Source organism: Saccostrea cucullata, unplaced genomic scaffold, assembly GCF_032062105.1.
Source record: "Saccostrea cucullata isolate Sc308-1 unplaced genomic scaffold, CSIRO_AGI_Scuc_v1 ctg14573, whole genome shotgun sequence".
Lineage (NCBI taxonomy): Eukaryota > Metazoa > Mollusca > Bivalvia > Ostreida > Ostreidae > Saccostrea > Saccostrea cuccullata.
The window spans coordinates 1-15719 of record NW_026919556.1 but is presented as its reverse complement, the minus strand read 5'-3'; the positions used below and the strand labels follow the sequence as shown (position 1 = coordinate 15719).

The 15719-nt window shown below is 32.7% G+C and overlaps 1 protein-coding gene across 1 annotated transcript; it reads left to right on the top strand.

Annotated features, from left to right (window-relative positions):
• The first annotated feature begins 4876 nt into the window (after positions 1–4876).
• LOC134233507 (uncharacterized) lies at positions 4877–14020 on the top strand. Its single transcript, XM_062715485.1, has 3 exons — positions 4877–5048; positions 9460–9684; positions 13544–14020. Exons 1-3 carry the CDS (start codon positions 5001–5003, stop codon positions 13598–13600), a joined length of 330 nt encoding a protein of 109 aa, XP_062571469.1. The 5' UTR covers positions 4877–5000; the 3' UTR covers positions 13601–14020.
• Positions 14021–15719: the final 1699 nt, after the last annotated feature.

Here is a 15719-nt window from a genome sequence, read left to right as displayed (position 1 = left end):
GGGTCATGATTTGGACAAACTTGAATCTACTCTACCTGAGGATGTTTCCACATGAATTTCATCTTTCCTGGCCCAGCGGTTCTAGAGAAGAAGATTTTTTAAAAATGCCATTAATTTTTAACAAATTCATGCTTATCTCCCCTTGGAAAAGGGCGTGGCCCTTCATTTGAACAAACTTGAATTCCCTTTACCTAAGGATACTTTGTATCAAGTTTGGTTGAAATTGGCCAAGTGGTTCTTGAGAAGAAGATGAAAATGTGAAAAGTTTACAACGACAACGACTACGACGACAACGACGACGACAACAACGACAGACAACGGACAAATTTTGATAAGAAAAGCTCACTTGGAGCCTTCGGCTCAGGTGAGCTAAAAATTGAATTTGAGGGAAAAAATGGCCTATCGATTGTGTCCTATCTTTCATTTTTATTTAATTTCATAATTGTTATTATTATTTTGCGAGTTTTTTTCTTAGAGTTTCATATTCTTATTCACATGCAGTTCATCAAATCTAAAAAGAGTTTGATTTAGAAAAGAGAAATATATAAATAAAAGAGATATTTTAGCATTTCAATCAGTAATCTTAGATGGTAATTATTCGAAACCTTTCTTGCAAGAATATTCATATTAACTTGAAAGTATTTATTTAATTTTTTATTAAGTTGTAAAATGTTCTTTATCTGCTATTACCGACGAAATAGATGAAATGTTATTTTATTAATATATATACAGTTAACATATGTGGTACAACTGAATGTGAGGCCACACAAAGTTCTCACTTATCAGCAGAAAAAGTGATCGACGGAAATATTGATCAAAATGAAAATAACTGTTCACATACTGAAGTTAATGATACAGAACCAGCATGGGTTATGGTGGACTTAAAAAAAGAATATCAACTTAAAATCATCAAAATCTATTACACAGTTGAAGGTATTTATATTTAAAGTAAGAAGATAAAGTATGGTCAAAACTAAATGATTCCATAACAACATGTGTGAATATGTACTTGTACAAAGAGTTTCTGCAATGAATATCCACTTCATTAAGGGGTATTCTTCTGATTTGTCGGTCTATGCCATACTTGTGTTCGATAAAATATACAAATATTATGCATATGTAAATTCAGTCAGACGCCAGAAAAAATAGATTGCAAGCATAATTGTCCAAATAGGAATAGTAATGAATAACTCCCAAAAAATAATAAAGAAAATACTTACTAAAATGTAATTATGAATTCTCGAATGAAATTTTAAAAACTTGAACTAAACAGTGGTGAAAACTAAATGTAATACAACTTTTCCTTTCCATAACTTTCTAACCACTCAAACTTTTATATATTTTCGCTGCACGGCCTTGATGTTAAAATTTTTTTTATGTTCGTAATTAGAGTTCTAAAGCAAGCTTTATTCTGATTCTGAAAATTTTTCACAAAATCAATTCAAAATAAAACTGAAGAATGAAATTCATAATTTGAATTACTTTACACGAATGTTTTTACTGAGTATCCTATTTTGGCAATATTAGCGAGCTCAAGTGTTCTGAGATCACTAAAACTGAGTCTCGCTAACAACTATATTCATATTGGCTGTAATTGTTTTTTTTATTTTAAATGCTTAAAATATTTCTTGCACAAAACATATAATTTTTGGGGGATCAATCGCTAGACTAACGTCTAGCTAAAATTTATTATTATTATTATGCGGTATTTTAACTGTAATTATAGTATTGGTTACAGTAAATATTTTCAATATCTAATTTCGTGACTGCGCTGGATATCCCTACCAATGACACATCTACATACCATAGGAGAGAAGAAATGTATTTTTGTAAAAAACAATGCTTTTATTAATTTATAGTGATTGTCCAACGCTCGAGGGATGACCAAATGCTTGCAAACTGTCTTCATATTTACAGCAACACTATGCAGACTTTATTTGGCACACATGTAGTCATACACATGTTCTGTAAATAACAGATGTTATATAATGTTTCGCTTCATGTTTATGACCTAACAATTAGAAAATGGTGCTAATTTGTATGTGTCTTTTAATAAAAATAGTTGAGTCTGTTGTACTCGAACAACGAACGTCTGTAAATCTTTAAATATTTCTTAAAAACAAATTTATGTAAATAAATAGTTTATGCATGATGACCAGGACACATGTATTTGTTTACATTGACTTTAGCATTGTATTGAAGTATTTTTAGTTCAGGCATGCGCACTTTAACTTTATGCATATTAGCTAGTCAGCGCATGCGCAGTCATTCTACCTTATGTAAACATCCACAATATTTTTACTGTCTGTAAAGGGATGTTTTATAAATAACGATCTATGAACGACTATACCAACATTATAGCAGCACCAAGGATACACAGCATAGGATTCCATAGGTAAATGCTTACTATCTATTGCTATTTGCGTGAAAAATCGATAGCGTCGGTTCAAGGTTCACCTAGTGCAAATGGCGCGCAGTGGCGCTAAAGTATAAACAAACTGTGTTTACGTATTGTAATATTCTATAGTATTCCTCATAGTCTTAATCTGGACAAATTAATTTTTCTGCTCCAATTTGTGTCCACTTCACTGTGATATTTGTGAGATTGAACTTATCCCTGCTATATTGTGCTGACGATATCAACTTTGATAGTTGGAGACTCGCATGTGAAAAGACTGAAGTCATTCATAGGAGCCGACCGTCCAGCTGAATCCGTTTTCAACATCTCCGGATTAAAAGAAGTGAATTACTTTGGATTAAGCGGAGGACTTATTAACAAGGGTCACCATTTAGCTGTCATTTTATCTGCAGTTAGACGCTACAACCCGCAGCACCTCATTGTGTTTATCGGGGGTAATGACCTAGATTCGCGTGACCCAGATTATAGTTCTGAGTGTGTCGTGTCGAAACTGACTGCATTTTTAACGCAGCTAAAACGAGGATTTAATCTGAAAACTGTGACCGTGTTAAGCTTCATCCCGAGGTCCCTGACTAGAAACATAAACAATATCACCTACAACCAGAGGGTCAAAGAAGCTAACGCTCTTCTAAAGGATTATTGTTTCTCACAGAGTTTAGTGTTCTGGAGACTAAGGGGTTTTGCTGAAAGCCGCGACCCAATTTTGTGCGATGGGGTGCATCTAAATAGTTTGGGGTATCATAAACTTTGCAGACAGATCAGGGGCATGCTATTGGCTCAACACAGACAGTGACCTTCATCTGTCTGCCACCACCCTCCCCTCCACCTCGTTTATATTTACTACCATTGGTTGGGGCAGATGAACACCCCATATCACTGCTTTGTTTAGATCATACTGTATATCTAGTCCTTTCAATGGCCAAAATTTTGTTGCAGAATAATTTTACTAGTCAGTCCATTTCTCAGGATACAAATGCGTGATAGTTTTGTAGTATTTTGTGTACATATATGTCTTTTGATTTATTGTCATTTATTGAAGGAGTGTTAGATGTTTTGTACCTGTCACATCATTTTTTGTGCAATGTCTTTTTATGACTTTTTATATGCTATTATGTATTGTGAAGTTCTTATAATTTGTCCTCCTTAATAAATGTCCATTTTTATTCTTTATATGGTAGTTGATTCTTCTTCTTATACGGAAGTTGGGCAGGCAGGTATAAAATCTCTTCTAGGAGCATACAATACCAGTGTACAAGGTTTATGAAAACAAAATACATGCCAAAAATCAAACATTAATTGGATTGACTGTTTCAGTTTAGGAAGGGTGATGGTTAAAAATAATATTTGTTCTGTTGCCCGAAGATTGATTGATTGCTATTGTATGTTGTTTTACAGTCAATTCCGGAATTTTTCACTCATGTAGAGACGTCACTATACACCGCTGAGAGACTTCAAATTTTGATCTTTACCCGACACTCAGGGCCATTCAGCAGTGAGAGATCTTTATCGTGCCAACACCTGCCATGACATAGTGCCTCAGTTCTTATGTATTTTCCCAAGGACCTGCAACATTCACCTCAAAGTGTCGAGCGCATGGCAAAGAAACAGTTGCTACCTTTTTTATCGCCTTTGCTCAGTCGCCTTCTAGATTCAAACCCACGACTTCCCGATTACAAAGAGAGCGCTCTACCGACTGAGCTATTGCGAATGACAAGGTAGGGAAGAGATGTGTCCTACATGTAAGATGAGCAATTTGTTATGGTTGAATATCATAAGAATCCTTACAAACAAAAACACATTGCGGGGTTCAAGTAAATGTTCAACCAAGCCATTTTTTAACTCCGCACTAAGATATTGACAAAAGTGAATAAAAACTTCAAGAGTACGGTGCAACAATATATTGAAATTTGTAAAAATGAAGATCATGACCCCTTACAGGTTAAAATAAGCAAGGAAAGGCAAAAAAGGGTCCCTATAAAGATGGCTCTAAAATCTATGAAAAAAAGATTTAAGGAAATGCTTACAATGATTCTAAAACACATTGAATTATACAAGAAGACATCGGTGACGTAAAATTCAATTTCCATTATTCAATATTTTTTTTAATTAACTCAGTCCATAATGCAGTGCGCCTTATATTTAATTTATTAATTATCATTATTATTAATATTTACATTACAAGCAACGTTTTTATTTTTGTCCTCTTGTTAATCTATAATCTTACAGTTTAGTTATTTTAACATTACAGTAAAAAATGGTTCTTTGGTGAAAAAAATGTAAAAAAGTGAAAATACATATAATTAGGAAAACAATATAATAATATTGTTATCCTGTGTAATCTAATTTTATACAACTGAAGGAAAAAAATGTTTGACAATAATGAGATTCGTTTTAGGAAACTCTCAAACAGTCTGGAACCCGTATAGATTAAATCAACATATTATAGATGTATCCAATACCTCTTATGCACAACAGTGGAGTATTTGCTACGGAAAAAGAACATTTGCTTCCCAAAACATACTGATTTCCTTATGCGAAAAAACAGCTAGATACATCAGAGTTACCATATGGCATCCTAAATATGGAATTAGGGGTTCTCTACCTGAAATATGTGAAATTCAAGTTTATGGTAAGAAAACATTTTTACTGTAATTCTGGTAAAATTAAATATAGAAATCACGAAAAATATACATTTTATTTTAATATGCATGTAGCTGAACAAATATAACTTCAAGCATAAAAAAGACGTGTAGTTGGTCCCATTATGTTATCGTTTTTTTTTTTTGTTTTTTTTTTGTTTGTTTGTTTGTTTGTTTTTTGTTTTGTTTTGTTTTTTGTTTTGTTTTGTTTTTTTTTTTTTGTTGTTTTTTTTTGCTTAAAATGAATAAGCAATAAATATGAAGTAGTAAACCACCACCATCATCTAATAATATGAAATATTTGATTTTGAATAAAATCAAGAGATGTAGATTATATATGGATACTTAACTCATTGCATATTGCGGTATATCAAGAAAATTTTTATAAATATATGGAATTAATTATATGAAATAGGATTATATTACCCGAATAAAGACAAACTATAATCCCTAACTTCGTCTGAGAAAACATTACCGATCTTAATAATCAGATGTGACCGTTTGTTTTTCCCTTTTATATCCCAGGATGCCTTCCAGGACATTATGGTCAAAATTGTGACCCTTGCAGCAAATACTGCCGCGGAGGGTCCTGTGATAGAAAGAATGGTAGATGTATCGATGGATGCACTCCAGGGTATTATGGAGGTCTCTGTGATCAGAAGTGCAGTGATAACTGTCAAAATAACACATGCATTCAATATAATGGCAGGTGTCACTGTGTCCGCGGATGGAGGCCACCGATATGTAATAGTGAGTACAAGAAATTATAATTCATAATTCATACTTTTATTTGTTTAACATATTGATATGTTGCTGTTTTTTTATTAGCAGAGAGAGAAAAAATAAAATTAATATTCGAAGAATGATTAGCAAATTTGCAAACTAGCTTTGTATCTAAATATTTACAGTTTAGGAAAGACAAAATTTGATTGAAATGCTTTCAATATTTTTCTTTGGTAAAGATGTTTTTTACGGAGTATGTTTATTATGTGTTTTATATGTTTTATGCCCCAGTAATCAAAGAATATGGGTATATACATGTAGTGTTTGCCCTCTCAACCATTCTGTTTATTTGTCCAGAAAAACGTTAACATTGTCCATAACTTTTATATTGTTGGGGCTACGGCTTTCATATTCAACATAATCTATTTATTCCCTCAAGATCTTTCATTGTGTACCAAAATATTTGAAATCTTGACGTTGGAGTATGACCAGTTTCGGAGGAATTTACCCAATTTTTACTTTGTCTACAACGCGTGAAATTTTGTGCTAGGGGTTTCATACGTTATTGTGACAAGTCCTTTGCATGGATATATGAATTTATAAAATATATATTTTACCTTTTGACCTTCACCTTGGAATTCGATCGACTTTAACCTTGGGAATAACTTTTGAGCAGTTACTATTACATGTAGGAACTTTATATTTCATAATTGTATTCAATTCAACAAGGCCTCCCCAAACATACAAACAATATTGACATTTTGATCTTGGATGTTGATGTACTTTTTAAAAGCATTAACGATGGCCATATATTTATAACAATTGGTGCTAAGACTTTAATCTTTCTCGTTGGTACCTTTTATTTCACCTTTCCACCTTGACCTTGGAGTCTGACCCACATTTAACTTTAGCCACGACTGTGTCAGTGCTTTCATATTTCACACACCTGTACATTCATTGACACAGGTCGTTTCTTTGAGTAGCAACACTTTTCATTCACAAGTGGCTCATGGGCCACATCGCTCACCTGAGCACATTGGTTAGGAAATAACGCAGAAATCATTTCAGTATTGAGAAGTTTAGAAAGACCGCTGTCAAATGAAAAATATGCTTTTTAGTCCATTGTCAAAACACTTGAAACACTGAAAGACTTGTTGCTAAGGAAAATTTAACATGGCTATTTCCATGGCAACTACTCAAATATTTTAGAATAAACTACGATTCATCCCTTTTCTCGATCTTGTTTCACATGATGAATAGATGGGGTCTTGTTTGAATTACAATGTTACGATGTATCACCCTCTGTCTGATCTTTAAAAGACCAATATTATTACTATTACTCACACGCATAGAACATTATACAGCATATTATATTAAATGAAAGTTTGAAGGGTTTCCATGACAACTGTGCATGTGCTAATGAACATAATTATGTCTCTTTTTTCAAACAAAAGCACAATACATGGACATATATAGTTGCTATGACAACTAGCAAAACTTATTTTAAGAAATCAAAATTCTGCACTAATATGCGATACATGTAGATTGATCCAAATTTTAGTTTTTCCAACAATTTTTAATCCAAAAAATATGTTTAAACACAAGTTAATCTATCTTGAAATATTTCTGATGTTGCCATGGCAACGATTTTGAAAGTCAATTATTTTGGATTTAAGAAAAAAAACACAACTTTTATTTTTTTTTTTTTTTTGTATGTTTTTCGTTTAGTTCAAATTCACATTATACTTGGATTGATAGGAAAATCTGTCGCTGCATTTTTCTTTAATTTATGCTCAAAATGTATAAAAAATGCATTTTTCAAAAAATGGTCAATTTTGCAAAACATTGAGATTTTAGTGATTAAATTAGATACGACGATGATAGACAAATTTTAATAACTTGCATCCTTTTTGTTGCTTTTAATCTTGTTCTAAAGCAGATATATTTATTTCATATTCAAAATTTTCGATTGTTTAATTATTTTTTATCAAAAAAATGTCAAAAACAGTGCTGTGAGAAGCATCTAGGAGGCCATGTTTGAGCCATGTATGGTTACCATGGTAACGGCACCCCCAATTAATTTTTTTTTGCTAAATTTAAAGAAAGGTAATTGAATTAGTAATTAATATAAAATTTGATCAAAATCGGTGACATCACCTTACCATCCATTATTGAGAAATGTTGGTTCTTATAGAGAATGGCTCTTAATATGAAAATTACTATGGGTTACATTCAATTAATTTCTTTAATTTTTAAAAGACATATCATGACTTAGGCTTCTCCTAATGGAAAAAAATACTAGGGTTTGAACTATATTCATAATTAGATATAACCGATAAATTTATTTTTTTTCAAGATGACAGATCTTAACTTCCCGTCAGGAACTTCTGTTTATCAATAAGGTTTTAGATCTATGTTTTCCATGTAAGAATTGTTGTAATAAACTATTAAATCAATCTTATAATTTATTTTTATATTTTATCTATGTAATGACGTACTTTTATTGTTTAAGATAATATGTGCCTGTTTCGGATAAAGCGGCTTTACATGTAACACTTCGAGACCGCTAACTTATATGGAGGACACTTTTCAACAAGTGACGATGTTTTCGTCACACACGTTCTACAACCAAGTGAATGAGTCCCAAAGCATGACAGTCTTCTTCGTGTTTACGATTGAATGCCGACATGCGGTTTTCGTCGGTTTACTGCACAATATCAAAATCGTCATGCGAAAAACTGTAGAACTTCTTTATCACTTTATAAGATCGAAATTGAAAGATTATATTCTAAAGTCATTGTTTCATGTTCACATCTAATATTGGAGTTTTTGATGATTAATAGTTGCTTCGAATAACGTACAAACGCTTTGTCGTTTGCATGTACATGAAACACTTTCTGATAAGCTTGAGGGGTTAAATAATAATTGCACACCCTTTCTTGTTGTCTAAAACGACTGACCTATATACAACCTGTTAAACTGTGTACATGTATATCATGTGAAAAAAACTCAGTGTTTTATCGCCACAATAGCATTACGTCTCTTTGAACAATGCCGGGTTTAGGTCGATGTATTATACGTTGATTTAAGGCTTTATAAAGCAAATATTGTGAATGTGGGCATAGAAAGAAAAGATCATACATCATTTGAAATACTTCTTTCAAAAAAGAATTGAAAATGTTTTCATGGGACAATTCAAGTTGCCTTTTATTTTCAACGCTGCTGGGTATTTGTAGTATCCCACGATGCATTGTGGCTCATTCGGCAGTAGGTAATGTAAACAGATAGCTACTTTACATGCAAATTTATGCAGACGTCAGAAAATCTAGTGGTCTCGACCTGTTTAAATACCAACGCATTGGCGCTAATAAATTTAAGCGGACAGTAAATAAGTTTCAAATTATTCTGTTTGTTGATCCGATTAATTTCGCTAAATCGGATGTCAAAGGGTGGTACAATTCTAGCTTCTATTGTCCATTGGTTGAATGTGTAAAAAGCAAATGGCGAACAAATGATCCATGCCCTTCACCGGCATAGACGTCTCCATATGAGTGAAAAATTCTCAAGAGAGACGTTAAACAATATACAATCAATATACAATCTTTATCATCTTGCATGTTTTGCCTTGATAGCTTTATCATCAAACGTGACCGTCTGGTTTTCACTTTCATATCCTAGGATGCCTTCCAGGACATTATGGTAAAAAGTGTACTCCTTGTAGCAAGAACTGCCGCGGAGGGACCTGTGGTGGAAGTAACGGTAAATGTATCGATGGATGCATTCCAGGGTATTATGGAGATTTCTGTGATCGGAACTGCAGTGATTACTGTGCTCATAGCATTTGTAATCACAATTTGGGCACATGTCGGTGGGTCCTCGGATGGAAGCCTCCATATTGTAATGGTAAGTAGAACAAATTATAATTCATAATTCTAAAATTTGTTTAATAAATTGATATGTTTTAATAATTTAACAACAGAAAATTAAATATTATAATCAATATTCGAGGAATGATCAGATCGTTTCCAAACTAGCTTTGAATCTACATCATATCCACAGTTTTGATCAGATGATACTTTGCATACACATCCAATAAAACATAAAAGATGAACATCATATCTAAATGAAGATTAAAGTAACACATTGGCGCTTACAAAATTAAGTGCACTGAAGTTTAGCTTCAGATTATTTTGTTGGTTGATCCCATTAATTTCTCTTAATCGGATGTTAAAAGTTGAATTGGTACACTGTACAATTATGGTTTTGATTGTCCGTATATCCCACTTCACAGCACTGACTGAATGTGAGAAAAGCAAATGGCGAAGAAATGATACATACCTTAGTCTATGATTTTAAAATTTACCTTTGAAGTTTTATCACAATCACAAAAAATATCGTGTAAATACAGCCTACTCCGGATATATTGAAATTCAGGGGACCATGCAAATTATTTCAATATATCCGTAATTCAATATAAGCGAAATCGTGAAGCCGCCATTTTTTTTTTTTCATTAAAAGTTAAATCCGGATCTTAAAATAAAGAACAGACCCGAACAAATTAATTTTGTTATCGTTTACCTATAACAGTGTACAGATTACATGGAGTATTAGTCCTTGAAAGTTTAAATAAAATTGTTTCTTTCTGTTGTATCGATAAGACAAGCTTAAACCTCATTATCATTTCCCGATCGCATTTATTTACGTCTTGGAGAAAAATCACCTATCTCAAACTGTTGAGTTCTGCTATTTCGAATTTAGCCTTATCATCAGCAATTAACAGTACGTATTTAATTTGAAAGTTAAGTTTCTTCTAAATCTGTGGGGGTTATTATATTGCCTTTAGCCTAAATTCTTCCGTTTTATACACATGGAAACAAAGAATTTAGCAGTGAATAATTCTATTTCCTAAAAGCATGCAGTTTCAAAACACGTAAGGTGAAAACGTAATTATTCACACCTTTGTGTATCAACTGGTCAGTCAGGCATAATTTTTGTCACCAATTAACTGTAACGACAGTCGCCAGGCAGTACTTCAATATAACCGTTATGAAAACAACTCATTATCACCTGTGGGGACCGATCAATGGCTTCAATATAAGCGATATTTCAATATAGCCGATTTCAATATAACCGTTATTTGTTGCAAAGAATATGAGAGTTTAAAACTGGGGATTTATTTTCATTTCAAAATAAGCGGAATTTCAAAATAAGCGAGTTCAATATAAGTGGAGTAAGCTGTATAGTAAATTCTACTAAGGTCATTGTCAAGATTTAAAAATTTTGCGTGCATTATCCGCAGCACTGTTACTGCTTATTATCAGAAATCAACAAAAAAAAATATGTGCAAAATAAGGCTTTGTTTTGAATACCGAATTTATTTTTATTCAGCTGTTTTATTATCACAGAACTTAAATACTTATGAAAATAGCATAGTATAACCTACTCTGTTACTGTATGTAGTTTGGTCCCATCGATGGACAATCACGTGAAGAATGCATAGTACTTGTACTGAATGTAGGTCATTAACAAATTTCAATATCGCAGGGGCAAACCCTGTTTAAAATTAAAAATTCAAGATGTTAATTGTTTATGTATACTTTGTACTTTCTGGAAAGTACTGCTGCTTTGAATAGAATTCGCGTTTTAATATTTAAAATTTCAAGTAAATGGGCTCATGTTGAAATATGTTTGACTTTTACCAAATATTTGGTGTACTTATAAAGTCACCCTCTCGATTTAAAGAAAGCACCAGCACTTTTCAAGTTAAGAATTTTTTTTTATATTCAAACAATTATTAAGATTTATTTAGTGTATTCCCTTGCGAAAAAACGATTTAATGATGCACCTTGATGTAAAAAATACCTAACCTGAACATAAAAACACGACAAAATTATTTAAATACATTCTCTCGATTATTATACAATTAATTACCCCTTGTGAGGCCAACATGGTGAAATAAGGACCCGAGACCTGGCCCACGAGGTGACCTGACCTGACCGAGGCCGCGTAGCGGCCGAGGTCAGGGCAGGTCATCGAGTGGACGAGGTCGAGGGTCCTTATTTCACCATGATGAACTCACAAGGGGTATATAAATGTTTTATTATACCGATATATATTGAAAAGTATGAATCTCAAACCGTTATCAATTCTTTCTTTGATCGGGATCGGGATTCGCTACAGACAGTGAAGTTGTTTACATTGACGTCTGCAAGTCGTGTAAGTTTTTGCATAATGATTTACTGATTAAAACAATATTTGGTTGATAGCGACATACATTGTTATAACTAACGATTACTTTTCATCTACACAAACAAAATCTAACACAGAATTCAACTCGTTTAAGAGCCGCCTCTACATTCTATTGAACTGAATTGTAACGATATATTGAAACGGTATATTGTAACGATAAAATTTTACCGTATTCTGTATGTAATGCAAAACAGACCATGAACAATTTTAAAAACGTTGTTTTTTTTTTCGTATAATTATTATTTTATGCAGTAACTTCACTCAAAAACCAATTTTTGATTAAGCGGTCATTTTTAGCGGTCATTAAAAATAATGACAGGGTCATTATATCCCATGTGCAATGGTTCCTAGGTCAGTATTGCTGTAAACAGTACCATTTGGAGTCAATATTGTGTTTTAAAGTTTTCTTACCAGCCAATCAAATTCGAGTATTTATCAATAGAGGTATAATAATAATAAATACTTAACAAAGGATATGCATTGGTATTATTAGCCTCTTTAAAACCTGTAAATAACATTTTGTTTTATAATATAACACATTTTTCTTCGTTGAAAAAAATCCTAAGTCTGCCTCTCACAGCACATGAAATACGTCATTTTTTACCAAAATGACCTCATGATTGACAAGTTCATCGAGATCAGTGATCTGTTTATTACCATCTGTATGGGATTTCACTAGAAACTTTTTAAAATGCATTGATAAGTTTTATTATTGTTTATTATGCTAATGAAGTTTAAAGTTGCAAATTATTTTATTTTCTGGTATTATGAGGAATACATAAAAGTCATATTTTAGGATGACGTACGTCACAGTAAACTTTTCCCGTATAAATAAGGTCCCGCCTCCTTATTTCAGCCTTATTTCCACAATGCTGCGTTTTCTAATGAATTGCCAACGTCATAGAAAATAATCAAATCTTTAAACGAATCTTGAATCTGTCAAAACAACTTTTGACATCAAAATATTTTACTTACTTAGATAATTTCATTATTTCAGCAGCCGCATGGTAAATGTTGCGTATTTCCTAAACATCTTGATAATTAAAGATGCTGTTCCATGAAACCCCTCCCCTCCCCGAACATTAACAGCATTTGATTTTAATATTCAAACCTAAAATTAAAGCTTAAGGGGATATCTATATCGTTTTACGTCAGAGCAGCATTTTTTGACGTCAAAATAGCGACATCTTTTATACCGGTTGACTTTTGCAACTGTGATATAGGTCTAACATTGCTTAAAGTAAATAACGTACACAATTTAGAAAACGAAAATTTATACATCATTATAACAGTTTTGTTTGATTGATCAAAATACCATTTAAAAAAATAATGAACATAATTAAAATAGTCCACACACAGTATCCGTATTTCCATTTGCAAGACTGAGAGTACTAAACCTCTTTCAAATTCTGGTATTCCTATTAAAAAGTCCAAACATTTTAACTAAGCCATATCGTTGTCAGTATCCAAAGAAAACTAAAATAATAGTATTGCTTTTCTTATTCTTATTTAGAAAGCTGCAGCTCTAACTGTGTATACAACGAATGCGATGAAAATGAAAACTGTGTAAAGGCTTGTGTTCCGGGATACTGGGGACATAAATGTCAGGAAATCTGCCCATCGAAGTGTCAAATGGGGTGCGATAGAGTAAGCGCAGACTGTAAATCTTGTCGCGACGGGTACTGGGGGATAAAATGTGAAAGGGAATGTTTATCGAAGTGTTCAGAACTAAAGTGTTCTAAGAAATCGGGATACCGATTCTGTATAGGTTGCCTTCCCGGTAACTATGGAAGGTACTGTGATCAAGTATGTGGAAATTGCAGTACTAATTCCTGTGATAAATACAGTGGAAATTGTGGCGCCTGTAACACAGGCTTTTACGGAGCAAAGTGCAATGTACCATGTCGCATCACCTGCCGGCATCAAGAATGTGGAAAAACACATGGACAGTGTAGTAATGGTTGCGAAAATGGATTTTATGGTCCATTTTGTAATAGGGGTGGGACGATACACAGATCTTGCGATACGATACGTATCTCGATATATTAGCACGATACGATACGTATCTCGATATTATGATAAATTATTTATAAAACTATTTTTAAAAAGTATTTTATTTCATTTTCTGTCTTGACATTAAATCAACTGTTACATGATAAATTATAAAACTATTCAAAAGAATTAGTATTTTATTTCACTTTTATTTGTCTTGACATTAAATCAACAAATTATTCTTAGACTATATAAAATCATGTGTGCTTTGAAATTAATACTTGAAGTTCATCAATTTTATTGACTAAAACTTTACAAAAACAATAATACATGTACATATTATTGTTACCAAATTTCTATAAACAAGTTATTCACAAATAGTTGTGTAGTTCATTAAAGAACACTGACTAAAATTTCATATAAAAAACAGCACATTTACATTATTATCAATTGCTGAAAGTCTGTAGCCTAGTTGAGATTACAAAAAAGCACGAGGTGGACTATCAGTTAATAATATATTAAATATCAAATATTCTGGAAACGTTACTTTCTGTGAATAGCACGCTTTACATACTGAACTTTTCTTGTCCAATCTTCCGACGCTGCTTAAAAGTGAAAACGTTTTACCCCTAATCAAAGACTTATTAGTTCTACATAATGTTTTCAATATCATCATCATCTCTTCGCTTCGTACAAGCCGCCATTTTCCAAGGACATGTACTTTCATTTTCAATTTTTGGATAGGTCGTTCGTGTATCGTTTCGTACCGATATTTGAATGCTTGTATCTTAAACCGTATCTTAGAGGAAAATATCGATATGTATCGGTGTATCGGTATATCGTCCCACCCCTATTTTGTAATATGAAATGCAGTCGATACTGTGCACAAACCAAATGCTTTCGAAATGGAACTTGTATTAATGGATGTAAACAAAACTGGACAGGCGAGCAATGTGATGGTAAGTTTCTTGGATTTTCAATTTGCTTTATTCTTAGATATTATTAAACGTAATACAAGATAGATAAAGGTATGTATGATAAACTAACAATTAAAAAAATCATAAAAAAGAACAAATGCCTCCTTTGTAGAGATTGGTATAAATTTAAAACAAAAGATTTTAATTGTACTTGTAAGCATTTGTTGCAAATGAATCAACAAACTATTGTTGTTAGCGACGGTATTTAGTGGGTACCACGAGGCAATGTTGAAATTGCTCACCAGAATTTGGACAACCAGGAGATGGATTGACTTAACCTAAAGTTATTTAAATATTGTCTCAAGATTAAACAAAATAGACTGTTATCTCCTTCAAAGTTATAATAGAGATCTCTTGTGTTGATCGTAGAAAACTTTAATATTTCTGATTAAGATTTGCATTCTCTGTATTTTTAAAGGATGCGATTTAAACCATTATGGACCTGATTGCTCCAAAAAATGTAGTGCGAATTGTAAAAGGGAGAGCTGTGACAATGTCACTGGATTCTGCACCTATGGATGTGAAAGCGGATTTTATCTAGGAACGTGTGCAACAAGATGCAGTACATCATGTCTGTCATCCTGCAAAAGACACTCGGGGGAATGTGAGGGCGAATGTTCAGTTGGCAAGTATGGAAATTATTGTAATAAAACATGGAGCCAGACATGTAAAGATGGATGCAGTAAAATCAATGGTTTATGTACTTCTGGGTGTATTGAC